The sequence below is a fragment of the Phocoena sinus genome, chromosome 7, assembly GCF_008692025.1.
Source record: "Phocoena sinus isolate mPhoSin1 chromosome 7, mPhoSin1.pri, whole genome shotgun sequence".
Lineage (NCBI taxonomy): Eukaryota > Metazoa > Chordata > Mammalia > Artiodactyla > Phocoenidae > Phocoena > Phocoena sinus.
In genome coordinates, this window is record NC_045769.1 from 68,112,094 (window position 1) to 68,140,062 (window position 27,969).

The window sequence follows — 27,969 nt, forward strand, 5'->3', positions numbered from 1 at the left end:
TCTACAACCAAGATTATTCTACCCAGCAAGGATCTCATTCAGATTTGATGGAGAAATCAAAAGCTTTACAGACAAGCAAAAGCTAAGAGAATTCAGCACCACCAAACCAGCTCTACAACAAATGCTAAAGGAAATTCTCTAAGTGGGAAACACAAGAGAAGAAAAGGACCTACAAAAACAAACCCAAAACAATTAAGAAAATGGTAGTAGGAACATATGTATCGATAATTACCTTAAACGTGAATGGATTAAATGCTCCAACCGAAAGACACAGGCTGGTTGAATGTATACAAAAACAAGACTGCTATATATGCTATCTACAAGAGACCCACTTCAGACCTTGGGACACATATAGACTGAAAGTGAGGGGATGGAAAAAGATAGGCCATGAAAATGGAAATCAAAAGAAAGCTGGAGTAGCAATACTCATATCAGATAAAATAGACTTTAAAATAAAGAACGTTACAAGAGACAAAGGACACTATATAATGATCAAGTGATCAATTCAAGAAGAAGAAATAACAATTATAAATATATATGCACCTAATATAGGAGCACCTCAATACATAAGGCAAATGCTAACAGCTCTAAAAGAGGAAATTGACAGTAACACAATAATAGTGGGGGACTTTAACACCTCACACCAATGCACAGATCCTCCAGACAGAAAATTAATAAGGAAGCACAAGCTTTAAATGACACAATAGACCAGATAGATTTAATTGATATTTATAGGACATTCCATCCAAAAACAGCAGATTGCACTTTCTTCTCAAATGCACACGGAACAGTCTCCAGGAGAGATCACATCTTTCTTTTTTTTCTTTTAAAGAGACAGCCTTTATTTAAGGATTTTTACATTGAAGACTTCAAAAAGTGGTAGGTTTTTAGAACTTATTTACCAGTATTTAAAAGGAACTGTTGACAAAGATTTGCCAGAAATAATCTGAACAAGTGGGAAAATACAGTTAATACTACTGAAACCTACTAAAATAACTCCAGGACATATGGTTTATCCAACATAATGATACCTCTCAATGCTGTCACTGATATGAAACTGACTGCCTTTTTTCTAAACACACAGTGGTTTAATTAACAATATTCAGTCACTTCTGTTCTTTCCTGAATATATAAAAATTAAAATACCAATTAAAAAACGAATATATTCTTCTCTGTCAATGTTTCTTACAGGTACAATTTCAATATTTTCATTCAGTAGTGGTGTGGTTTAAGAGATTTTCATTCACACGTCAAACAACAATCCACCCAAAGGGAACTGATAGTCTACAGGCTCCTAGTGCAAATAAAGAGTTCAGGAATGCAGCAACTGGCCTTTCTAAAATACAAAATGGATAAAATTCTTAGAAGATACATGCAATAAGCTCTACTAAGCAGCTGGCCACAGAACTAGAACATCTGATCATTTTCCTGGTGATTTCAATGGGACTACAGATGTTTCCAAACTCAACTTGAACTCTCATCTTAGGCTTTGTATTTTGCTTTTCCAGTTTTGCTAATGACACAAACATGATTCAAATCCCTGAAGTGTTCATTATAGTCAAGGGCATATCCTACAACAAACTTGTCTGGAATTTCAAATCCAGCAAAGTCTGGTCTATATCCAACACTTTGAGGGGTCCTTTTCACCAGCAAGCTTGCAACCTTGACCAGCTTTGGATTATGCTGCTTGACCAAGGAAAGCAAGGTTTGCGTTGTTTTGCCAGTGTCAATTGTATCTTCAACAATCAAGATATTCTTTCCAGTGAAAGTTGAGAGATCATCTTCACCAATTACTTTTATGTCACCTGTTGACTGGTCATTACAGTAGCTCTTCAGTCTGATAAAATCTACAGTTATAGGTATAGATCTATCACTATTTCTGTTTAGTGCTTTGATGTAATCCAGCAGGTCAGCAAAGAATTTATAGCCCCCCTTGAGCACACAGAGGGCCACAATGTGATGGCCTCCCATCTCCTTCATCACATCTTGAGCCAGCCATTTGGTCCTGTCCATAATTAGTCCATGAGGAATAAACACCTTTTCCAAATCCTCAGCATAATGATTAGGTATACAAAATAAATCTAGGTCATAACCTGGTTCATCATCACTAATCACGATGCTGGGGCTGTGGGCCACCATAACGGAGCTGGCTGGTGTGCGGGCTGAGGGAAGACTGGGGAGGAGGAAGCCAACAGCAGGGCCAAGCAGGAGGCGGCACCACGCGGGAAAGCCCAGGATCACATCTTGGGTCACAAATCAAGCCTTGGTATATTTATGAAAATTGAAATCCTATCAGGCATCTTTTCCAACCACAATGCTGTGAGATTAGAAATCAATTACAGGGGAAAAATGGTAAAAAACATAAACACATGGAGGCTAAACAGTAAGTTACTATATAACCAAGAGATCACTGAAGAAATCAAAGAGGAAATCAAAAAATACCTGGAGACAAATGACAATGAAAACACGATGATCCAAAACCCATGGAATGCAGCAAAAGCAGTTCTAAGAGGGAAGTTTATAGCAATACAAGCCTACCTCAAGAAACACGAAAAATCTCAAACAATCTAACCTTACACCTAAAGGAACTAGAGAAAGAAGAACAAAACCCAAAGTTAGTAGAAGGAAAGAAATCATGAAGATCAGAGCAGAAATAAATGAAATAGAAACAAAGAAAACAATAGCAAAGATTAATAAAACTAAAAGCTGGTTCTTTGAGAAGATAAACAAAATTGATAAACCATTAGACAGATTCATCAAGAAAAAGAGAGAGAGGACTCAAATCAATAAAATTAGAAATGAAAGAGGAGAAGTTACAAAGGACACCACAGAAATAGAAAACATTGTAAGAGACTACTACAAGAAACTCTATACCAATAAATTGGACAGTATAGAAGAAATGGACAAATTCTTAGAAAGGTATAACATTCCAAGACTGAACCAGGAAGAAATAGAAAATATGAACAGACCAATCACAAGTAATGAAATTGAAACTGTGATTAAAAATCTTCCAACAAACAAAAGTCCAGGACCAGATGGCTTCACAGGTGAATTCTATCAAACATTTAGAGAAGGGCTAACACCCATCCTTCTCAAACTTTTCCAAAAAATTGCGGAGGAAGGAACACTTCCAAACTCATTCTACGAGGCCACCATCACCCTGATACCAAAACTAGACAAAGATATTGCAAAAAAAGAAAATTACAGATCAATATCAGTGATGAATATAGATGCAAAAATCCTCAACAAAATACTAGCAAGCAGAATCCAAATGTGATACACAATATTAACAAATTGAAGAATAAAACCCATGTGATCATCTCAATAGATGCAGAAAAAGCTTCTGACAAAGTTCAGCACCCATTTATGATAAAAACTCCAGAAAGTGGGCATAGAGGGAACCTACCTCGACATAATAAAGGCCATATATGACAAACCCACAGCCAACATCGTTCTCAAAGGTGAAAAACTGAAAGCATTTAAGATCAGGAAGAGGACAAGGATGTCCACTCTCACCACTGTTATTTAACATAGTTTTGGAAGTCCTAGCCACGGCAATCAGAGAAGAAAAAGAAAGGAATCCAAATTAGAAAAGAAGAAGTAAAACTGTTACTGTTTGCAGGTGACATGATATTTTACGTAGATAATCCTAAAGGTGCCACCAGAAAACTATTAGAGCTAATCAATGAGTTTGGTAAAGTTGCAGGATACAAAATTAATGCACTGAAATCTCTTGCGTTCCTATACACTAACAGCAAAAGATCAGAAAGAAATTAAGAAAACAATCCCATTCACCGTTGCAACAAAAAGAATAAAATACCTAGGAATAAACCTACCTAAGGAGGTAAAAGACCGGTACTCAGAAAACTATAAGACACTGATGAAAGAAGTCAAAGATGACACAAACAGATGGAGAGATATACCATGTTCTTGGATTGGAAGAATCAATATTGTGAAAATGACTATACTATCCAAAGCAATCTACAGATTCAATGCAATCCCTATCAAATTACCAGTAGCATTTTTTACAGAACTAGAACAAAAAATCTTAAAATTTGTATGGAGACCCAAGAGACCCTGAGTAGCCAAAGCAGTCTTGAGGGAAAAAAACGGAGCTAGAGGAATCAGACTCCCTGACTTCAGACTCTACTACAAAGCTCCAGTAATCAAGACAATATGGTACTGGCACAAAAATAGAAATATAGTTCCATGGAACAGGATAGAAAGTCCAGAGACAAACCCATGCACCTATAGTCAAATAATCTATGACAAAGGAAGCAAGGATATACAATGGAGAAAAGACAGCCTCTTCAATAAGTGGTGCTGGGAAAACTGGACAGCTACATGTAAAAGAATGAAATTAGAACACTCCCTAACACCATACACAAAAATAAGCTCAAAATGGATTAGAGACCTAAGTGTGAGTCTGGACACTATAAAACTCTTAGAGGAAAACATACGAAGAACACTCTTTGACATAAATCACAACAAGATCTTTTTTGACCCACTTCCTAGAGTAATGGAAATAAAAACAAAAATAAACAAACAGGACCTAATGAAACTTGAAAGCTTTTGCACAGCAAAGGAAATTATAAACAAGACAAAAAGACAACCCTCAGAATGGGAGAAGGTATTTGCAAACGAATCAACGGACAAAGGATTAATCTCCAAAATATATTAACATCTCATGCAGCTCAATATTAAAAAAAAAAACAACCCAATCAAAAAATGGGCAGAAGATCTAAACAGACATTTCTCCAAAGAAGACATACAGATGACCAAGAAGCACATGAAAAGATGCTCAGCATCACTAATTATTAGAGAAATGCAGATCAAAACTATAATGAGGTATCAACTCACACTGGTTAGAATGGGCATTATCAGAAAATCTACAAACAACAAATGCTGGAGAGGGTGTGGAGAAAAGTAAACCCTCTTGCACTGTTGGTGGGAATGTAAATTGATACAGCCACTATGGAGAACAGTACGGAGATTCCTTAAAAAACTAAAAATATGACCCAGTAATCCCACTACTGGGCATATACCCAGAGAAAGCCATAATTCAAAAAGACACATGCACTCCAATGTTCATTGCAGCACTATTTACAATAGCCAGGTCATGGAAGCAACCTAAATGCCCATCAAAAGATGAATGGATAAAGAAGATATGGTACATATATTTAATGGAATATTACTCAGCCATAAAAAGGAACACAGTTGGGTCATTTGTAGAAATGTTGATGGACCTAGAGACTGCCATACAGAGTGAAGTAAGTCAGAAAGAGAAAAACAAATACCATATGCTAACACATATATATGGAATCTAGAAAAATGATACAGTTGAACTGGTTTGCAAGGCAGAAATAGAGACAGAGATGTAGAGAACAAACGTATGGACAACAAGGGGGGAAGCGGGGGGCAGGGTGAGATGAATTGGGAGATTTGGGTTGACATATACACACTAATATGTATAAAACAGATTAATAAGAACCTGCTTATAAAGAGAGAAATAAAATTTTAAAAAAGCAACGCGATGTTTGTAAAAATGCTAACCATATAAAGCTAAGTTGGGATGTAAAAAATATAGATATAATGGGAATTTAAATTTGGAAAAGTTATTATTATACTTTGGGACTACTTTTAAGATTGTTACATTGAGCGATTCTGAGAACTTCCTGAATTTACACGAACTTGATTGACCTAAGTAACAACCTTCTGGCAGTGTTTCAGACATTACAAAGTTCTTAGGAAAGTAAATCATCAACTCTCATCGAATACCTACTATCTGTCAGGCGTTGTACTAGACTAGTGGTTCTCAAACTTGGCTGCACTTTAGAATTGCTTGGGGAGATTTTAAAATTCCCATAGCCAGTAAATCAGAATTTCCGGGTGTGGGGCCTGAACCTCAGCATTTTATGAAAGTCCTCAGGTGAGTCCATTGTGTAGCCAAATTTGAGCACCACTGGGTGAAGTGTGGGCTGAGATGGGTGGGGCTAGGCGTTGGCCCCCCCTTTTCAGTGGTCGGAGAACCACTATACAAGGAGGACACATTTGATCTGCTGTCTGGATGAGCTGAAGGAGCAGGCAGTTTGAAATTCTGTGGTGAAAACATTTGGGGCCGAGGGAGCAGCTCTGCAAGTCCCTCAGATGCGAAGGAAGGGAAAGAAGGCCAGTGTGAATTACATAGGGAGTTGCAACTGAGTAAATGGAAGGGAGGTTGGCAGGGGCTGGCTCAGTGATTTCTTAGATGTTAGCATGCATCAGAAGCTCTTGGAGAGTCTTGTCGAAGGTGCATTGCAGGCCTTTACCCTCTGTGTTTCTGATTATTTAGGTCCGGGGTAGGGCCTGAGAATGTGCATTTCTAACAAGGTCCCAGGTGGTGCTCTGAAATCACACTTTGAGAACCACCAGGCTGGCTCATCTAGGGCTTTGCAAACCAAGAACAGGAATTTGGTTTTATTCTCGATGTATTGAGAGACCAGTGAAGGGTCAGAGATGTGATGTGGTCTGATTTACATATTTAAAAGATCACTCTTGGGCTTCCCTGGTGGCTCAGTGGATAAGAATCTGCCTGCCAGTGCAGGAGACACGGGTTCAAGTCCTGCTCCAGGAAGATCCCACGTTCCGCGGAGCAACTAAGCCCGTGCACCACAACTTCTGAGCCTGCGCTCTAGAGCCCGTGAACCACAACTGCTGAGCCCACGCACCACAGCTACTAGAGCCTGCGTGCCTAGAGCCCGTGCTCTGCAACAAGAGAAGCCACCGCAATGAGAAGCCCGTGCACCACAATGAAGAGTAGCCCCTGGTTGTGACAACTAGAGAAAGCCCGCGCGCAGCACTGAAGACCCAGTGCAGCCAAAAATAAATAAGTAAAAATAAATATATTAAAAAAAAAAGATCACTCTTGACTACTGCAGAGAATAATACATTTTAAGGGACAAGAGCCGAAAGTGGGGAAACAAGTCAGGAGGCTGTTGGAGCAGTCCAATCAAGAGTTGATAGCTTAATTGCCAGGGTGGTAGCAGAGGAACTGGTGAAAAGTATACAGGTTCAGGATGTGTTTTAGAGCTAAAAGCTCACAAGACTTGAAAATGAATTGGAAATAGGAGACAGGCATAGAGAGGAATTAAAATATGCCTAGAATTTTTGCTTGAGTTAACAAGGTGGTTAGTGTGGAGCCATTCCCAGGGATGGGGGGGACTGGGGGGACGCTTGGATGAGAATTGGGGGTAGAGAGGAGACTCAAGAGTTTTGATTCTGAGATACCTATGGGACATTCAAATGGCAAAGACCATGAGATTATTGGGCATATAAGTCAGAACTCAATAAACAGGTCAGGGTTGGAGATGTGAATTTGAGAGTTATCAACTTGCGGATGGTATTTAAAGCCATGGAATTTCATGAAATTACTTGGGGCTGAGGGTTAGAGAAGAGAAGGGGGCAGACAAGGAGCCTTGGGGTGGCCTCGACACTTAGAAATCAGACAAAGAGATAAGGGCATTGAGACTGAGGAGTGGCAGTAAAGAAGGAGGAAAACAGTAGGTTGTATTGTCACACAAAGCTAAGGGAAGAGAATCCCAAGCAGAGGGCTTGAGCAGCTGTGAAGTGTGTCCATATTGGAATTTAGGCACTTACTCAATGTGAGATGAGATGTATAATTATCCATTAGATTTGAACACACATAGATGATTGGTGACCTTGACAAGAGAAATGTCTGTTAAGAGTCATATAATGCCTTGGGACTCCCCTTGTTGCCTTTTGTCACTGCTTATCTTTTAAAGCCACTTAGATATATTTACTTTGATTAGATATAAGGCTCATCAAGAAAAGGGACCTTTTGTTCTTAATTGCATTCCCTCAAGCACATAGCACAATGTTATGCCCACCATTGGGACAGATTTTTGTTTAATATAATCTTCTCTTGTTTCATTAAACCCAGAGAGACACACTAAGAAATTGTTTTGAAGAACTGACCTCCACTTTATACTTGAAATGCGTAAGGTAGGAACCATCAAAACATTGCCAGATACTGTACTTCGAAGGACTGTCTTGTCAACACTTACCATAATGCATCTAATGTTTGATAGCCCTCTGTACTGAGAGAGGGTGGCTGTTAAATTTCTTTTTGGTCATTAGAATGTGATACTTTAAAAACCTATTGTTTTAAGACTTATAATTCCATTCTTTTATTTTGTCTTTAATATCAAAGCTGTATTTTTGTATAGTATTTCTCTGAATCTATGAGGATACTATATAAATAAAGCAAACAGATGAGAGCCCATTGGACTTGTAGCTTATTAAGGATGCAAGTATTGATATATCTCATATACAATTGAAAGATTTCTTTCAAACAAAGTAGAGGTATCTGAGTAGATTTCTGTTGTTTTGCTGAGCGTCTCTTTTATTCCTTTTCATTTATTTTAAGGATATTAACATTGACAGGGATGGAGTGATGTTTACAGTGGACACATGATTTTGAAATGCTTTGCAGATCAAGTGATAAAAAAATCAATCAGTAGTGGTAGCAGGATACCAGTCAAATGGTAATTTGAATTCTCTGTTAAAATTAAGTTTGGCTATTTTAAAGATCAGTTATTGCATAACGTGGAATCGTACCTTAATTTTCTTTATGAACGTTGAATATAATATTGAGATAATTTTCATGAATAAAACGATGCTTTAACCTAAACGATAATTTACTGTGGCTTGTTATTTTTAGGGCTTGATTAGTGAATTTTTGTGTTGACACAGAAAAGGTTTCTATCTCAAATATCTTTTCAGTATAACCTTCTCTCCACCACCCTTGTGTAAAATTTGTTGCTGTAACTGTTGAAGGTAGTGGCCTCTGAGGAGCTTATGTGGAAATCCTTTGAGCAGGAAACTGGCCCAAACATCATTCCCATTTAAAAGGGTGGGGGGACTTCAATGGCAGTTAGTTCATTTTTAATATATTAATGAAAACTAGCATTCGTCTAAGCCGTAAACTAGTTGTTATTGCATGTTGATGTATTACTCTGCTTTACCAGAATTTCCTATGCTTAGATTATGTTAAAAGCTTTGATTATTTTCACTGTACTTTTGGCTTTGGGGGACATTTAATTTAATTTTGTTATCGTTTCCAAGCATCTCAACTAAGAAATGTAAAACATTGGGAGAGATGTGAGTAGGTAAAAGGTATTTTAAGACTTTTGCTGGTGAGTAAGAGATCAAGTAAGTTACCAAGTCTTAAATCTACTTAGGATTCAGGCCAAATCCAGGCCTCTGCCTGGTATTCTTTTCACTAGACTATACCATGTAGTGAGCAAACTTTAACTGCATAGACACATTCCTGAATTTAATGTAAATGGATCGCAGTCGGGAACCAACATATAAATGATCCTACAGGCTCTTCCTCCTGAATACTACTATTCTTTCAAGAACTGAGTCCCTTTTTTCTTTGAAGTTACCTTAATACCTGCCTTCACACCCTCACAGAGCTCAATTTAGCTTGCTCTGAGTCTTCAAGGTTACCCATCTGTTTTATGACACTTCGTTTTTTTGCTTTGTATATGTTGTTTGATTACTTACATATTGCATCTTCCCTGTTGGATTTCTAATTCATTGTGGAAGGATCTTGGTTTGATTCCCAATATGCTTTCCAATTTTCAGGACCAAAGGTGACAAATGCTTTATTATAATAATAGAGAACACTAAGATGTTCTTAATAGAAGTTCCATGTAAGTAATATTTCAACAAGTGCTTTGTTCTGCTTTCCTTTTTTTTAAGTTGGTTTACCTTTAGTAATTTAAGATGGGTTTTTGGGACTTCCCTGGTGGCACAGTGGTTAAGAACCCGCTTGCCAATGCAGGGGACACGGGTTTGAGCCCTGGTCCGGGAAGATCCCACATGCCGCGGAGCAACTAAGCCCGTGCGCCACAACTACTGAGCCTGAGCTCTAGAGCCCACGAACCACAACTATTGAGCCTGTGTGCCACAACTACTCTAGGCCCGTGTGCCTAGAGCCTGTGCTCCGCAACAAGGGAAGCCACCACAGTGAGAAGCCTGTGCACCGCAACGCAGAGTAGCCCCCGCTCGCCACAACTAGAGAAAGCCCACGCACAGCAACGAAGACCCAAATGCAGCCATAAATAAATAAATAAACTTATAAGATGGATTTTCATCATAAGACTCAAAGTACCTTAGGAAATAAGACAGTCATACATATAAGAACATTAAAACTGTTAGAGTTCATTGCAGTGTGCAATAGACAGGAATTGTGATTCAATATGAACCTCGAAGGATAGATAATATAGGTAAAGGCAGAGAGAGTGGGGAGGGCGTTCAAACGGTGACTTGGGGGAGCAAAACTTGGAGATGGGAAGGTGCCTTCAATGATGAAAGCAGGGGATGAGGAGGTGATGGTAGCAGCAGGAGGTGCCTATCAGACCTTCTGTGGTACCACTTCTCTTGAAAGCCAAGTCCATTTTGTGGGCAAGGTTGTTCTTGATGCTTTACCTACCTGCGCGTGGTGGCTGGGCTTGTCTTCTGACCTTCCTCGTGAAACTCTTTTAAAGCCCTAAGGTTCCCAGTTATTCCTTGCTAATAAGTCCAGTGCATAGTTTTCAACACTCATCTTCTTAAAAATAAAACATAATCAGTTTCTAAAACCTAACACAGCTAATTCTGAGTACCTTGGTGGTAAGACCTTTTTTCCTTCCCAATTACGTGCTTAGGTACCTCATCTTTGTGGGAAGTATTCACTGAATGCATTCATTCAGTAAATATGAGTGCCTACCATGTGGCCGACATTATTCTAGAGATTTTATACATTAGCAAATATGTGTGACACCAGGCAGTGGAGACAAGAACCTATACTCATGGGATTAACTACTCTAATGGAAGGAGACAGGATAAAAAAGTATGTTAGTTGCCCTGACAAGCCCTCAGACAAAAGTAAGGCAGAGAAATAGAGGTGTTAATCTTAAGGTCAGGAACAGACTCTGCAGGGGAACCTGAGTAGGAATTGTCCTAAGTGTGTTCAAGGAAAAGGCAAGAGTCATAGGATGGGAGTGCAGTGAGCCTAGGGCGAAAGTGGGACAGGGGAGCTTGGAGAGGCTAGAAGTAAGGGACGACAGATTGTCAAACTCCAGATCTTATTTTCGCTGAGGTCGGAAGCCGTCGGAGGGTGGGAAAGGAAGTTCTGTGGTCAAACTTAACATTTTAAGAGGATCACTCCAGCTGCTATGTTGAGAATAAAGTGTAAAGTGACAAGGTTGGGAGCAGGAAGACCACTTAGCAGCTTGAACAGAGGTGTTTGGTAATCAAGGTTGTTGATGGATTCTGGGTCTATTTATAATATAGAGCTGGCAGAATTTGTCAAGGGATTGGATTGTATGTGTGTGAGAGAGATTTTTGGCCCAAGCAACCGAAAGAATTGAGATTTACTAGGGCTTCCCTGGTGGCGCAGTGGTTGAGAGTCAGCCTGCCGATGCAGGGGACACGGGTTCGTGCCCCGGTCCGGGAAGATCCCACATGCCACAGAGCGGCTGGACCCGTGAGCCATGGCTGCTGAGCCTGCGCGTCCGGAGCCTGTGCTCCGCAATGGGAGAGGCCACGACAGTGAGAGGCCCGCATACCGCCAAAAAAAAAAAAAAAAAAAAAAAGAATTGAGATTTACTGAGATGGGAAGACTTGGAGAGGAAAACGTTTGGTTTGGAGGAGATGGGAAGAGGAACTGGAAGTTTAGCTGGAGATTCCAGTTAGTCATCTGAGTCCAGATGTCAAGTAGGCATTGAATTTATAAATCTGGAGTCTAAGGGAGAGGAGATCCAAGCTGACTGTTTGGCATTTAAGATTTCTTCATATACATTTTGCAAAATTCTTGTTGTATTTATTGTAATAATTTTTTTAAATTAATTTTGGTTGCTACTGTAAAAGAAGTGTTTTCTTTCATTATACTTTGACTAGGTTTTGCTTATGTTTACGTAGGCTATTGATGCTGGCATGTATCATTTTGTGCCAAGCCACCTTGCTGAATTCTCTTAATTTATAAAAGCTTTTTCATAGATTCACTGGATTTCTCTTCTCCTTTGACTTTTCTGTGGAATTTTACCAAACTCTTCAATTCTGAGAGGTACTACTTTCTTTCATGGCTTGATTTGCTTTCCTTTGCCTAAAATATCAATTATTTCTTGTCTTTTCCTGTGAGTTTCTATTCATTCCCCCAAACCCAACTCATGTTTCCCATCTTGTCAAACATTTCTGGATTCCTAGGAAAGTTTCTCTTCCTATGAGCTGCAGCTGTACCATCTGCATACCTGTATCAGAACAATCATCAAAGTTTATTCTAATTTTGTATATATCTTTCAGTCCTTTTGGGGAAGGAGAACTGGGTCTTACTGTCTTTACATCCCCAGTGTTTAGCTGAATCTGCTACATGGTTGTCTGTTACAGGATAAATGTTTGTTGAATAGATGAGTAGTCAATTTGGGCAGATTAAAAACATTTGGAAATTGGATAACGTTTTTCTTCATATAGATTTTATAAACTTGTTATATTTATTGAAACACTTCTAAAAATTCATTTTTGTCACTATTGTAAAAGAAATCTTTTCTAAAGTGTAATATAACTTTGCAGTTATACTCCTAAAAACTAAGGCCTATTATTTTAGAAAATTAATGTAGGAACCTTGTTTCTGTTTTTTCATGATGCTGAGTGCACAAACGTGCTTGGATTTGTAAGACCTTAAATTTTGAAAATACTTAATGGCTGGATGTTACGTATTTACTTACAAAGAAGGCCTTTTATTTTGCATGGTTTTTATTTTTGCCTAGGAATCATCAAAGCATTGAATTGGCTATGTGTAGAATGTCTACTACTGTTTCTGTTATAAATCAGTTAAGGGGTTGTCCTAGTAAGTGGCACTGAGACATATTTATTAGAATAATTATTTGTAACATTTTTTATTAAAATAGAAATATACTTTATCAAATAACCAATCACAGTTCACTGTTCATTGCTAAGCACAGTGGGAAATACAGCATGCTTCTTTCTTACAGGGAGTAATAAACGTAGGCAGAGAGATGAAACTGGTACCCAGGGGAAAAAAATGGGAAAAATGTTACATTTGTGGAATCTGTTGTATGTGTCTTATAGGGAGACACTTGATATAGGGGGGTGACAGGAGGGTGTTTTCAGCTAGATTTTGAAGCATAGGTAGAGTTTAATCTGGATAGAGAGGCAGAATACACTAGATTGGAAAAAATAGAATGAGAGGCACAAAGGTAAGAGCTATTAGGAGGTGTGGAAATGAGATACTGATTTCCATCCTAGGACAGTAGGAATTTTTATAATTTGTTCCACCAAAGAAAATGCAGTACTTTTGCTTCACTGTAGTGAACACACATTAATTGAATTTAATGAAGGCTGATATCAGATCTCTTTTTTTTTTTTTTTTTTGCGGTATGTGGGCCTCTCACTGTTGTGGCCTCTCCCGTTGTGGAGCACAGGCTCCGGATGCGCAGGCTCAGCAGCCATGGCTCACGGGCCCAGCCGCTCCGCGGCACGTGGGATCTTTCCGGACCGGGGCATGAACCCGTGTCCCCTGCATCGGCAGGCGGACTCGCAACCACTGCGCCACCAGGGAAGCCCTCAGATCTCTTTTGTTACCATGTTTCTTTGTATTGCCAAGTAATTCAAGCATATTGTTGAAAACAAACAAATATGCTGATTTTTAAAAGGCAGAAGAAAAGTTTACTTAATTCCATTATCCCTAGTAAGCTAACAGTTAACATTTTAGTGCATTTTTTCCCCTAGGTGTGAAAAACATACATACACACATTTTGTGTTTTTATTAAATGAGATCCTATTAGCAAATTATTTTTAAAATACGTATATTTTATTCTCTGTTTTGTTTTTGTTTTAGGAGAAAACCAAAAGCCAAGGCACCGCTTCCTCCAGCTGAAACCAAATACCTTGATGCCTCTTCAGTTGATGATTCTGTAGAATCTTCTGCTTTTATCATGGAACAGAAAGAAAACATGATAGATAAAGATATTGAACTCTTGGTCGTTCTACCTGGGGATATTATCAAATCTACTACTGTTCATGGCAGGTACGATGGAGTGAAGGAAATACCAGGACTTCCCTTTCTTCTTCTGTAATTGAAACCCTCTGTTGTAGACTTCTTGATTTTTTTCTTTGGCAGATACTTTATTCATCACTCAGTTTACTTATCTATTAAAAAAGTAAATGCTAAGAGGTATTAAAATTTTTATAACAATGCTTTAAATATCAAATCTGTGAATTCCACAACCCCAGTGAAGTGACTCTTGGAATTTGGAACTATTTTACATTTTGTTAGTCATTAAAAAAAAAATTTTTTTTAATAGCCTTTTCCAGAGGAACAGTCATCAGTTTTATTGATCTTCTAATTCAAACTTACAAAGTAAGCCAGGGACCCATAAGAAAACTCTTTCCCTTCCCTTCCAAATTGTTCTTTCTCTTTTAAGCCGCTTCTCCAAATTTGACTTTGCAGAAGTTATTAACTACTCTTAAAAGGTAATACTCTTTTATTTATCAAAACAGATAAATCTGTAAAACTAGCAGGATTTTTCACATCATTGAATGATTTAATAAAGTTATTTAAAATGTGGATAAATTTAATAGAAACATAGAATTAAACTTGAATCCAGCGAGAAGGGAATATGTGATTTAGGAGACTGATTCCCCCCGCCCCCGCCGGTACGCGGGCCTCTCACTCTTGTGGCCTCTCCCGTTGTGGAGCACAGGCTCCGGACGCGCAGGCTCAGCAGCCATGGCTCACAGGCCCAGCCGCTCCGCGGCATGTGGGATCTTCCCGGACTGGGGCATGAACCCGTGTCCCTTGCATCGGCAGGCGGACTCTCAACCACTGCGCCACCAGGGGAGCCCAGGAGACTGATATTTTTAATACCTGAATAAAAATTGGAAAAATGGAATAAAGCCAAGTGTAATTTTCCATTTCATTTTGAAGTGGAAAGTTACATAAGTTGTATACTGGGTCTTGTTCCACCTTTCACCTTCAACTACCCGTTTGTTATCCAGAGTCCTGATTTAGAAATTTAAGCTATTTTGACCTTAGTATTGCATGTGTATGTATGTATGTGTGTGTAGAACGAAAGAATAAGCAGGCAACATATTGAGTACTGCATTTTTGCAATGTGGTTTTACCTAGGTGAAATTTATTCAAGATAACCTTAATCTTGAGATTTATTCTTAAGATTATGTACAACTTTATGAATTATTGAAAGTTCATGAAAATAAAAAAGTTCAGCATTAGCAAACAGTACATAGTATTGTGTATTAAATTCTCATTAAATTTAAGTCAGTTGCACTTTGCCATTTATTTGGTATTGGAAGTAGTTTTGGAGATGACCCATTGAACCATATTTAGGAGGTTGAGAACCCTGTGACTGACCTTGGTGGGCGTCCACCTTAGATGCAGGTGGGTTTTGCCTCTTCTGAGGGAGGAAGGCATCTTGTAAGTTAGACACAGTGGCCATCGCGTCATCTTCAATCCTTGAAATCACACCATTACCCTGGTTTTAAAATAATAATGGTAATGGATGTGGCTGGGGTAATAAAGGCAATTCCTCTTATGTTCCCTGAATTCAAGGTAATTTTTTTTAAAAGTCAGTATTTTTTCCTTGTTCTTCACTGATGCTGACAGGTAACAATGGTTTCATTATCAGTACTCCTCAAAATTTCATCTTGAATATTCCAGTCATCTGTTTATATTGCCATCTTCTCTACTATCAGCCTTCTGTGTTCTTTTGTTTGTTTGTTTGTTTTTAAACCTCAGGGACTTCAGTATTAGAATCATGGGTTTCCCCTCTATCCTGTCACCCATCATAATTACTTTAAACTTTTCCACATGCTACCCTGAGCTAACTTTTCTTCTGTTTCCTTGACTCTGGGAAAATACATCCATAGTGTACATCCCCTGTCCACCTGGACCGTGGTATCTTACCACTTTGAAGCTGATCCAATACTGAGATCTTAGGTTCTCTCTTTGACACAACTTTTTTGAGTCTAGCTTACCCACTTTCTCTTTCTTAATTGGATTTGTTCTTCATCCTCCTTATGAAGTCTAATTGATGATTTCTCTTCCTGTTGCTGCATTTTTCTTCATATTTGACTTGGATTCTGCATCAGTCATTTCTACCACATTGGTACTTACAAGGATCCTAGATTTTCCCCATCCTTTTGACCTTCTAGCATGTTTGCCTTCCAGGTTCCTAAACTGGAGTAATTTTCCATCAGTCAGCTTTTTGTTTCTGGGCCACCAACTGTTGTTGAATTGCTTCAGTTTTCTTATCTATAAAAAATGTTTTATAACTGAATTGTTGTTGGGATTAAATGAAATACTTATCAGTGCCTGGCACATAGTGACTTCCACCATTCTCTTTTGAGAACTGTTTTCCTTAACCCTGGGCACTCTCCATTCATTCCCCACCCTCAGGTTAATCTGACTAAAACATCCCTCTGTTTGTGGCACTCGCTTTGATAAAAGACTGCAGGGATGGCAATTCAGCAAAGTAAGGAAGTCCAAGCTAACAAGCCTGGACACTGGGCCACCTTCTTCTCTTCTCCTCTGGAGTTAAGCAGTCTTTCCTTCCCTACTCCCCTTTAAATAGCTTAAGCTTCAGCCGCATGACTCTTTGATACTACAGATACTCTACTTTTTCCACCACCACACTTTTTTTGGAAAGCTATTCCATCTTGAGTACCTTACCAGCCACATTTTATCCAGTTAATGTAGCTCAAGTGACACTTTTGATTTAAAGGCTCCCTGATCTCCCCAGAATGAACTATTACCTCTGACTTCCAAACTCTTCTGATACTTTATACCATTGATAGGACAATCATACATTGTCCTATGCTATAATTTATATGTGTATCTTATCTTCTTAAATAAACCATAAGATCCATGCAGGTATCATGACTTTTCTTCTTGGTGCTTAGCACAGTTTCTTTTTTCTTTCTTTCTTTTTCTTTTTTTTACAGTTTCTTGCAATGTAGTATTTACCATTTAGTAAATTCAGCATATTGTCTCCCTAAATCTTATACGTTGATGGAGGTAGCAACTTAAATGGTGTGTCTTGAAGAGGCAATTGGATGGGTCCCAGTAGCTTTCCCAGAATCTCTTAAATATATTTCCTCAGGTAGAGAGTAAGGCAAGAATGCCCCAAATTCTGATTGCTTTTTAAATTTTGTTTGAAAAATTTAAACAAAACTTTAAATTTTGGGGCTGAAAAACTTTTCTGAGAGTAGAATTTGTTTTATATCAGTGTTTTTACTAGGGGGTTTGATTTTGAGACTTTGTTCCTAATAGTTTTATCACTCAGGAATGACTCAAGTTGTAGACACAATGACTAATTTTTTTTTAATATTAAATGTTTATAATTACAAGTGGTTGTGTGATTTGGAATATTTTAGGAGTGTGATTCTGGATATCTCAGGAGTGATCCCAGATATTTTAGAAGGCGGTTCAGGATTTCTTAAGAGTGTGATTTGGGGTATCTTGAAGGTTGCAGCAACTGCTGCCCCATTATTTAAAAAAACAAAACCAAAAACCAACGTTTAACAATAACAACAAAAACAAAAATGTACAAATAGAAACATTTATTCTATTTCTGAAAAATGTTAGCTACCTATGTGAAGACCCATGATATAGATAACTTAAATTTCTTCTGGGCTTTGTTACCATAAATGGAATAGGAACATTTTCAACAAAATGATACAGGAATTTAGTGGGGGACTACAGAAGAATCATTTTAAATAAGTTTAAGGGCATAAGGTTTTCTTAGCTAAATCAGAGTTCCATATGTTACTGTGAAGGATCTCTAATTTAATTTTTTGAGACCATCTCTTCTTAATTTGTCCAAATAGTCTTTGTATCTTATATTTATTTTGATAGTATTATATATATATATATATATATATATATATCTCCTTTGGAGAATAATAGCAATATGAGCCTGAAATAAATATTTAGAAACTTATCATATGCTTCATTTAACTGTTCAGAAAAGTTTTGCTTCTCAAAATGTATTCTTGGGGAAGATTTTTAAAAAGATCCCCTCTCTTCTTTTTTTTTTTTTTTTTTTAAATTTATTTATTTATTTTTGGCTGTGTTGGGTCTTCGTTTCTGTGCGAGGGCTTTCTCTAGTTGTGGCAAGTGGGGGCCACTCTTCATCGCCGTGCGCGGGCCTGTCACTGTCACGGCCACTCTTGCTGCGGAGCACAGGCTCCAGACGCGCAGGCTCAGTAGTTGTGGCTCACGGGCCCAGTTGCTCCGCAGCACGTGGGATCTTCCCGGACCAGAGCTCGAACCCGTGTCCCCTGCATTGGCAGGCAGACTCTCAACCACTGCGCCACCAGGGAAGCCCTCCCCTCTCTTCTTATACAATTCATGCAGAGATATGCTCAGAATGTTTTATTTTCAAGAATGTAACACACAGCATTATTTTCAGAAGAATGCACTTGTTTGTACATTGATTTTTCACCAAAGAGCTTGTTCGGATTAAGGAACACAATAAGATTGGAGGTGGTAATAGACTTTATGCTCAGGGGCAAACTAAAAACTTGTTATCCTGAATCAGGTTAGGAGCCTTCTGCAGGCTTACCAATCTTTTGGTACCAGAGCTTAGTGATGTTGCCTCTTTAGTGACCAAAAGTCACCCGATGTCTGTTATCTTGCCTTTGCGATCCTTGACTTACATTGAAGATGGCTGAGTGGCAGCCTGAAAACTCTTGGGCATTTCTGTGTGTCCTGTTATTACGAATGATTGGATTGAAGGAAGAAGTACAGGTATATGTGTATATATATCTGTGTGTGTGTGTGTGTTTGTATCTGTGTGCTGGTCAAGTAAACAACTTTTTTCACCAGGCAAAGCAGCTCTGTGCCTTATTAAAGGTGAGCATTAAAGAATAGTACTGTTAGAGGCAAGCTGCCTAGGGGCTGTGCTCCTCAGAAAGTACCACACTATGCAATAGCATAAGTGGTAGTGTCTACCAGTACTTGGGAAAAGTTAATTTTTAATGAAAATGAGTTTATAGGCTAAACTGGCATAGACACTACAGAGAAAAAGGAAATATGTAGGTATGTTTGTACATCACTGTAGGTCCTTACCTTATAGTCAGGTGTCATTCTCACTGAATAAGTATTTTTCCCTTTTCCTCTTTCTCTGGGGACACTTTAAAAGCAGTTTTCATTTGGGAATTTGATAAAAGAGTGACATTAACCCTCTTCGTTAGCCTATAGGGAGAGCATTCTATGGGTATATTAGCATCCTCTCTCTCCTGTTACTTACGATATTTTATGACCTGAATACCATAAATAGGAATTTGCTTTGATATGAGCAAATCTTAGAATACCAGGAATGAAAACACAAAGAAAGCATAGAACTTGAAGTTAGAAATCTCAGGCTCTACGGTTTATTACATAACTTGCTATGTGATGTCAAGCAAGTCACCTCACATCTCTGGCCTTTAAGCCCAGAGTTTTGAAGGGCACTGGGTGGGTCAGAGAACTAGCTCAGGAGAGTTTTACATGGACTACAGTGCCACCTATTGGAAAAAAGTAGACTATGAAAAACAACAAGATATTACTGGATCAAGGTGGGTCAATTTTAACTCACTCATCTCCAAAAAAAAAAAAAAAAAAAAAAAAAAACCAGTAGTACAACGAACGGTATGGATCACAGAAGAGTTTCAGAATTTCGTATCATTCTTATATTTATTGTCAAATGACAGATGTGTGATGAATACATCATATAACAGGGTAATAGATTTCAAAAACATACGCTAAAAATCTGTTGCATGGCATAATCACATTGAACTCCATAAGGATGCTTTAAATTTTGGTTTAGATACTTTTTCAATTGTACATGCTTAAAATAAAAGTTGGAATTTTAGCTGTTAAGTTATTTAAGTGTAACCGTCCTGCCTGAGTTTCTACCTAGTTGGAATCCTGTACTCCAGGCTTTGGCACTCCCCCACTGCCCTGAGCCAGGCAGCACGTAAGCCTCTGTTGGCTGATCGCTATCCTGGTTTGAGAAACAGTGACAGAATACTAACAAATGCCCTCCAAGTCCTAGGAGGGCCACCCTCATCCCTTTCCTTTCCTGGCATCTACACCTTATAACAATGACCCTTCTAATTTTACTTTTAATTTTTTATGACTATAAATGCAATGGTTGGGCCTTACAGAAAGTAGGAAAAGACAGATAAGCCAGAAAAAATACTTAAAACACCATGTCATTATTAAGGAGAAAGATTACAGTTACTAACATTGGGGTATATAACCTTTTACTCACACAGACATATACATAGACATACACCACACACACTCACAATTGTATATCTACACATATACCTATATAGGAACCTTTTCCTCTTTTGCCAATATGACATCATACTGTACATGCTCTCTTGTAACTTGCCTTTTTTTTCAGTTAATAATTTCTAACTTTCATGTCAATAACATTTTATCTTATCCTTTGCCCATATTTGAGTTGTCCCAATTGCAGTGAGATATATTTGTGGTATTTCTCTTTTTATAAGGGGTATGTATGTATATTTAATAGGTATGTTCCTAAATCACAGTTTTTATAAAGGTAATTGTTTATAATTAGATTCAAATATAATATCCAAAATAAATGATCAAGGAGAGTTTAAAGTGGAGAATTTCAACTTTTTTTTTTTGCTTTGAGAAATATCTGTTTTTAGTATTTGATATGACCTTTTATCAATTTAATACTACCCTGATCTATTATTGTCTTCAAATTTAAATTGTGTGTTACTTTCTTCAAAGTGTTTCCTATTGCATAATTCAGTAAGCACTCTCAACTTTGAGATTAGGTTTGTTTTATCTACCTGATCCACTTCATTTCATGCACACAAGCATAGTTAGAGAGCATTCCTGAACTCATTCCGATTTAGGTGGGTTAACTTCATTCCTGAACTCATTACTAAACGAGGTGGGTTAGCTTAAGATAAATAAACATCAGTAACAGTGGAGAATGTTTTAAAAGTTCCTATACTGTTATTGCTAAGTTTAATTGGGTTGTTGGTATGCATTTGTAAGGGACAGCTGGAACCAATTCAACTCAACTCAGTTTTGAGCATGTATGGAGAATGGGTAAAATACCTCATTAGATACTGGGGTAGATTTAAAGAATCATACTAAGGAAGAATCTTACTCATTCGGGTTCAACCCCTTATCAGATGCTTGAAATCCATCTAGTCATAAAAAAGACTTATCATCATCATCTTCGTTTTCCTATGACAGTCCCTGTTTGTACCTATTATCCCAGAGTAATTACTAATAGTGCCCCTCTTTCGATCTCAGGTGTCCAGATTGGATGATAAATTTCATTGCAACCCTATTGGTAAGTGACTTTGTTTAAGAACCTCTAGGGTTTGGAAATTCACCTACATAGTTGTTGGAGCTGATCTGAAAGCTCTTTGGCGAATCATGACTTTCATTTTCGATATCCAAGTGGATCTTAAAAACACAAAAATGGGGAGTCTTGTCTTATCTAGCAGGTAGTAAAACTAGGACAAGATTACCCTTAATATGTGTCATGAATGCAGGAAGGGTCACTGGAGGATTTTAGGGGGTAATTTTGTGGTGCCATCAATCTATGAAGTAAAACTGCAGCAGATAGCAGAGAGCCTGTTGCAAACCATCCACCCTCTCCTGAATCCTGATTCATGGGATCATGAGGCTAAAATGTGGCTGGATTAGGAGTCAGGACATTTTGATCCTGACTGCACCCTAATTCTATTTATGCTTCTCATAATCTGTTCATGTAACTTCTCTAACGACAATTTTTTCATTCGTAAAGTGGGAGTAGCTTTTGTGGTGGTTGTGAGCTCAAATGAGATAATAGGTATGAAATTAATGCAAGGGATCGTTTGTTTCTATAAGGAGTGGGAAATCTCATAGGGATTTCTTCCATTTCAAAGAAGAGTTTCTAAAGAGTTTTTTTTTTTTTTTTTTTTTTTTTAAATCAGCCCTCTAGGCAGTCATAAGAGAAAAAAATCTGTAAATCATGCAAAGCAGACTCTTAAATAATAAACCAAAATGGAAAGTAATGTGGTAGTATAGAGGAAGAAAAGACTGTTTCTTATTTGAATGAGGAAGTAATGAACAAATTCAGCCAATCCTTTTCAACTTTTAATTGTCTGGCTCGGGCTTCAGGTAGACTGCTGGCATGTGCTTCTACCTTAGCAAACAGGAGAACAGGCATCCTTCCTGTGGTGATCACGTGCTTAAACCTTTTTGCCAACTGCTGTTAGGTGCATCAGCTTAGGATAATTATCCTCAAACCAAAATTGCTGTTTTTGGTAGAAGTAACTTGGCATTCAGGTGGATAATTCTAAACTATACTCAAGAGATGGTTTCGTATTCTGTGGGAGCACTTTGTGAGTAGTTAATCCCCCAAAGCAGCCCCATTGCATGCAGGGCCTGCTTAAAAGTTAATGTCCTGCCTTTATAGTGTTACAGCTCCTTTATGGTAGAGCCAGTCAGTAATTCCCACCCTCAGAATCCGCTAGGTCAGGGTCATCTCTTCTGTGCTTTTGGTGCCAAACACTGAGCTTTCAATTAAATATTTCAAGCAATTGAACTGGTCTGAGGCTGTTTTCGGATAAGGTCTTAGCCCAACTTAATGCTTATATCCCACTTCTGTGTAAAGATGTACTGGCTTTAGACACAACAATGCTACTAGTCAAGTTTGTTAATTAAAAAACCAAAGGCAGAACAGCTTTCTCACCTATGTGGGTTTTTTTAAAGCATGTGAATCTCCTTTCAACAATTTCATCTTTTCATGCATCAGACACTGAACAGAAATCTCAAATGCATATTATCTGCTATGTGTTTGAACTCATGGATGTTTAAGCAAAATTACCTAAGAGATAAATAATCATTGGTTCCTATAAATTCACATTCAATGACCCTGACCTACACTGTATTAGGTCCTGGGAAGAAAGTCTGCTAAGAGGTGGTCCTGCTAGAGAGGAGTTCACATCTAGGTATAAATGGAACCCAGATAACATCTTTAGGTCATTCTGCTCTTTGAGGTCTCTGAAAGATTGGCCTGAACCCCTGTTCCATAAATACCCTTTATAATATTATTGTAAATTCCCAAGGATTTATGTTCTTGGAGCCGCCTCTGGCTTGGACTTTATATCCTTTTTTTGGATTCTTATTTTCCAGTCTCTACTTTTTGAAATGTCCTTTCTCTCCTTGATTTAACGCCTCTCAAAGCTACCAGGACCATAGCGATGGTTTGCTGGTCACCAGGGAGAGGTTAGTAAGTATATCACATACCAAATAACTTAAATGAGCATTTTAGGCCTTCTATGGAGTCCTTTTAGCAACGCTGCCACTTGGTAGTGTCCCTGCAATCCTGGCCTCTTCCCATTGGCTGGCTCCTCTTTCTGTCTCTTGTGTCATCTTACCCTTTTCTTCCCGCATTCGATTTAATCCTATCACCTCCTTATGAAATATATCTGGAACCTGACTAGTCTAAGCTATCACCTTCTCTCACCTAAATTTTTGCAATAGCTTTGTAACCTCAGGCTACTGTGAATACAGCAATCAGAATATTATCCTTTAAAAATGTAAAATAGATCCCATCACTGCTCAGAACCCTTTTGTGGTTTTCTACCTCACTTCATAAAATCCCAAGTCTTCACCAGGCCTTCCAGATCTATAAGAAAATCACTCTGATATCATGTCTACTATTTTTACCCCAGCAGGCTGGTTTCTGTTTTTCTTTAAACATGTGGAGCACACTTCTGCCTCAGAGCCTTTGCACTTGTCAACTATGCCTGGAACACTCTTTCCCCAGTATCCCATTCCATTCAGGTCTCTTTTCCAATGTCATTTTTTCAGTTAGGACATTTTCTAATCTCCTTCCTTATCTTACTTTCATCATGGCATTTATCATTATCTGGTATACTATATAATTTACTTGTTTCTTTATCCTCTTCTCTCCAGATCACTGGTTTGAAAACTATAGTATGTGTCAGAATCAGCTGGAGTGCTTGTCAAAGCATGTATTCCCGTGCCTCAACCCCAGAGTCTCCGATTCAATGATCTGGACTGGGGCTTGAGAATTTGCAATTCTAACAAGTTCCCAGCAACACTGATGCTGCTGATTTGTGAATCACACTTGAGAATCAGTGCACTAGAGCGACTCTGTCCAATACAGTGGCCACTCACCACATGTGTGTTTAAACTATTTAAATTTAAGTGAAATGAAAAATTCAGTTTGTTAGTCCACTAGCTCAATGTATTTCAGATGCTCAGTAGCTACATGCAGTGAGTGGCCACAGTATTGGACAGGACAGATACAGAGCATTTCTATTATTGCAGAAAGTTCTGTTGGACAGCCCTGTTCTAGAACATAAACTACATGAAGATGGATTTCTTTTTGGTTCCCCCACTTCCCCCTGCCCAGAATTATATTCTCATATTTATATAGCTGGTCCACTTGGGATTACTTTAGTGTAAGGAATAAGGTAGATACATAGCTTTTTTTCCATCAGATTTTTCGCAATACCAGTTACTGAACGTTCAGTTCTTTCCCCAGAAATTTGAAATATCATTATCATAGGCAGTATTAAGTCCCCATCTGTATTTTTGTCTGTTAGAGAACTTTCTGGTCTTTTGCATTTATCTGCCTGGGAATAGGAATATTTTCCAGACAAAATTGGCTTCTGGAATTATTGAATAAAAAGTTGAACCTGTAATTATAGAATGAGAGAATAAGGTTATAAAGAAGATCTGTAACTTTGACTTGCCTTTCCAAGAGTCGTTTATTAGAAGACATTTAGGCAGTGAGTTCAAAGGTTCTAGTCAGCATGCAACGTTTTGGCTACAAAAAAAGTATAGTATAGTATACTATATATACTGTAGTGTGCAAAGATTATAGATGACCGTATTGACTAAAGGAATAGGCCATAATTATAATATTCTTGGCCCATTATCCATCACCTTTATTAAATTAGAAAATTTATATATCACAGATAGAAATACAGTAATTCATTAAGGCATATCAGAAGGTTTAAATAAGAGTCAAATTGTTATTATCTTTAAAAAATTTTAAAGTATCTTTTTCCTTAAAGGTTTATATGTTTGTACATAAAGGGATGAAAAAGTGGTAGCACAAAAATAGGGATTAACAAAACAAAACTTTAAACTAATCACTATTTTTGTCTTGTTAACTTTTAGTGTATATTTCCAGCAGAGACTCTGAAGAACTGTACATTTAAGAAAGTAAAAGATGTTTGAAGTGTAAAGTTTAGAATTTTTCCATGAATTAGTTGGCACATTTATATATAGAGAGAAAGAGAAATATAATCTGAACGTAGCACCATTTACTCATAGACCACAGTGGACAGCTCTCCATTTAGTTGGCAGTGAAAATTCTCTCCTCTTCCAGCTTAACTGTATTTGTAATTATATTGTATTTTTCTAGGCATTACCTAATCCTTCTTAAGTTTATTTACTATCAGGGAAAGAAGTACCATTTTCCAAATCTAGAATCGGTACGTAGAATCAAATTGCTATCATAGAGTACTATGTTACGAAAAAATGAACTTCAACAATACCATTATGCTAGTTTTTCTCTCAATGAAATTAAATATGTACTATCCAAAGCCAAAATTTGGGAAATTATAGAAAATTTATGTATGAACATACTAGATAGCTCAAGAGAAGGACATAAAACTCCTAAATATTACTGTGCAAGCATTTAATAAAGATATGGGAAATGTATTTTGGGTATTGAAACATATTCCAGAGAACAGTTTTTTACTGAGGGACTTAGTCTTTTATTTATTTATTTTTGTTGGTATATGTATAATGGGTACAACTTGTATGCGGGAGAGAGAAGGGAGGTGAGTGTACTATTATGAAATATACCTCTTTTTCCCAAATCAACTGGAATGGCTTAAGAATGGGCAACAACCGTAGAAGGTGAGGGTGAGGTAGGGTCTGAATCCAGGGGATGGTTTGAAAATCTATATAAAGTGTTTGACCTCAAGACCACACAGTGCCAGACAACTAATCCTTCCCCAGCAGGACACTGCCTGTCTGAATGTTGAACCAGAGAGGCTACATACCTGGGAGTTCCACTTAGGAGACTGGGAATGAGGTGCATATGAAAACAGATTACTAAATTAAAAATAGCATGCTGAACAGTGAGATTTTTAGCCTCATTTCCCTGTCAACTTTCTAAAAAGCTGGTAGCTGGGTTCATATATCTACTCAAGAAATTGGAGAATTATTTTTTATTGATAGTTATACCTCCCATTGGAAAAAAAAATAGCTGGCCACCTGATTACCCTCAAATGAAGCCCATCAACCTATATACCTAAGTTCATGAAAATAGGACTTTTACACAGTGTTTTAGTGCCTCAGTCTTAAATACAATCTAATAGCTTAGGATCTCCAGATGTTTGAGGAAAGCACATAATACAAAAGATTTTTTTGGCGTGCTTTCCTTAAAGGCTGACAGTTAAGAAAGAATTGGAGCAGAAACTAACACACCATTGTAAAGCAGTTATACTACAATAAAGATGTTAAAAAAAAAAAAGAAAAAGAATTGGAGACCACACTGTTCTGTTGATGCTGTGAATGGAAACAAAAGTCTGTGTCAACAGTTGGAGTCTGCGGAAACCGAAGCAAAAAATTAAGAAGTGTCTCTGAATCTCAAGTTGGATTAACAATTCCCTATAGAGATAGGTTATGTATTACCATTAGTGTTTAACACTTAATCACTATTTAAAATTATCTCATACATTTACTTGGTTATTTTTTCATTGTCTAGCATAAGAGTCCATAAACTTTTTCTGTCAAGACCCAGATAGTAAAAATATTAGGTTTTGTGGGCCGTACAGTTTCAGTCACATCTACTCAAATCTGCCATTGTAACACAAAAGTAGCCCTAGATATTATGTAAACAAATGAGCATGGCTGTGTGCCAGTAAACCTTTATTTACAAAAAACAGGCTGTGGGCCCACTTTGACCTGCAGACTGTAGTTTGCTGACATTTGGTCTAGTCCATCTAGCAGAGTATTAGATCTATGAGAGAAGGTATGCTATAACAGTTGTACTAAGTCTCCAGTGCCTAGAAAATATTAAATGCTGTTTGAATGAATTCAGAAATCTGTACGACACTCTTCTTTAGGATTTGTGGGCTTCCTCATGTAGATTCTTTCTATGCTTTCTAAAGCCCAAAGGGTGATAATACTTCATGCTTATGAGAACCAGTTTATAAGCTAAAGATTGCTCATATTCCAAATGACATTGTAAAGGAGCATCTGCTAAACCAAGTGACTGCTTTTGGATAAGGAAGGGCTTTTCCTTCTACTGAAATCTATGATATGAAGACAAGTTGGCAGATAAAATATACAGAAGTTTTAAACCAACACAAGGATCCAAGCTCTCTTGAATACTATTCAGAGGTTTTAAACTATTATAATTTTGTCTGCTTAAATAGCTTGTAGTTAGATTTTTCAGGTGCTTTCACACATAGTATTTTGCAGCCTTGTTTTATCTACTGAGGACAAGAGGCCCTAGGAAAAAAGCTTGAAACAATAAATTTAACAGTTAATGAAATTGTTCTATGATCAGTATTACTCTTGTTTTACAGTAAACCTATGATGGACTTGTTGATATTCCTCTGTGCACAGTATCACTTAAATCCATCAAGTCACACAATTGATCTGCTGTCAGCTGAAAAGAACCCCATTAAATTTAAGCCAAACACACCAATAGGAATGTTGGAGGTAGAAAAAGTAATTTTAAAGCCAAAAATTTTGGATAAGAAAAAACCTACACCTATAATACCAGAGGTAAGATTTTCACTGTAAATTTTGGTGTCTCACAGCTAAAATACTAAGTTGATTTTTTTAGTCATTATCTGCAG

General features: G+C 37.7%; 2 protein-coding genes across 9 annotated transcripts in view; one reads left to right on the plus strand and one right to left on the minus strand.

The window, feature by feature from the left end:
- Window positions 1-27,969, plus strand: part of COBLL1 (cordon-bleu WH2 repeat protein like 1) — a 161,047-nt gene that overhangs the window by 83,994 nt on the left and 49,084 nt on the right. For 6 of the 8 annotated variants that reach the window (XM_032637635.1, XM_032637632.1, XM_032637633.1 and 3 more), the window contains 2 exons: window positions 13,904-14,092; window positions 27,694-27,895. In XM_032637635.1, coding sequence (XP_032493526.1) covers window positions 13,904-14,092; window positions 27,694-27,895 — 391 coding nt within the window. Of the gene's footprint in view, window positions 1-8,460; window positions 8,544-13,903; window positions 14,093-21,373; window positions 21,414-27,693; window positions 27,896-27,969 lie in introns of those variants that run through there. The other 2 variants (XM_032637638.1, XM_032637640.1) reach the window with 2 other exon arrangements.
- LOC116756734 (hypoxanthine-guanine phosphoribosyltransferase-like) lies at window positions 1,468-2,175 on the minus strand. Its single transcript, XM_032637641.1, has one exon. It carries the CDS (start codon window positions 2,137-2,139, stop codon window positions 1,483-1,485), a length of 657 nt encoding a protein of 218 aa, XP_032493532.1. The 5' UTR covers window positions 2,140-2,175; the 3' UTR covers window positions 1,468-1,482.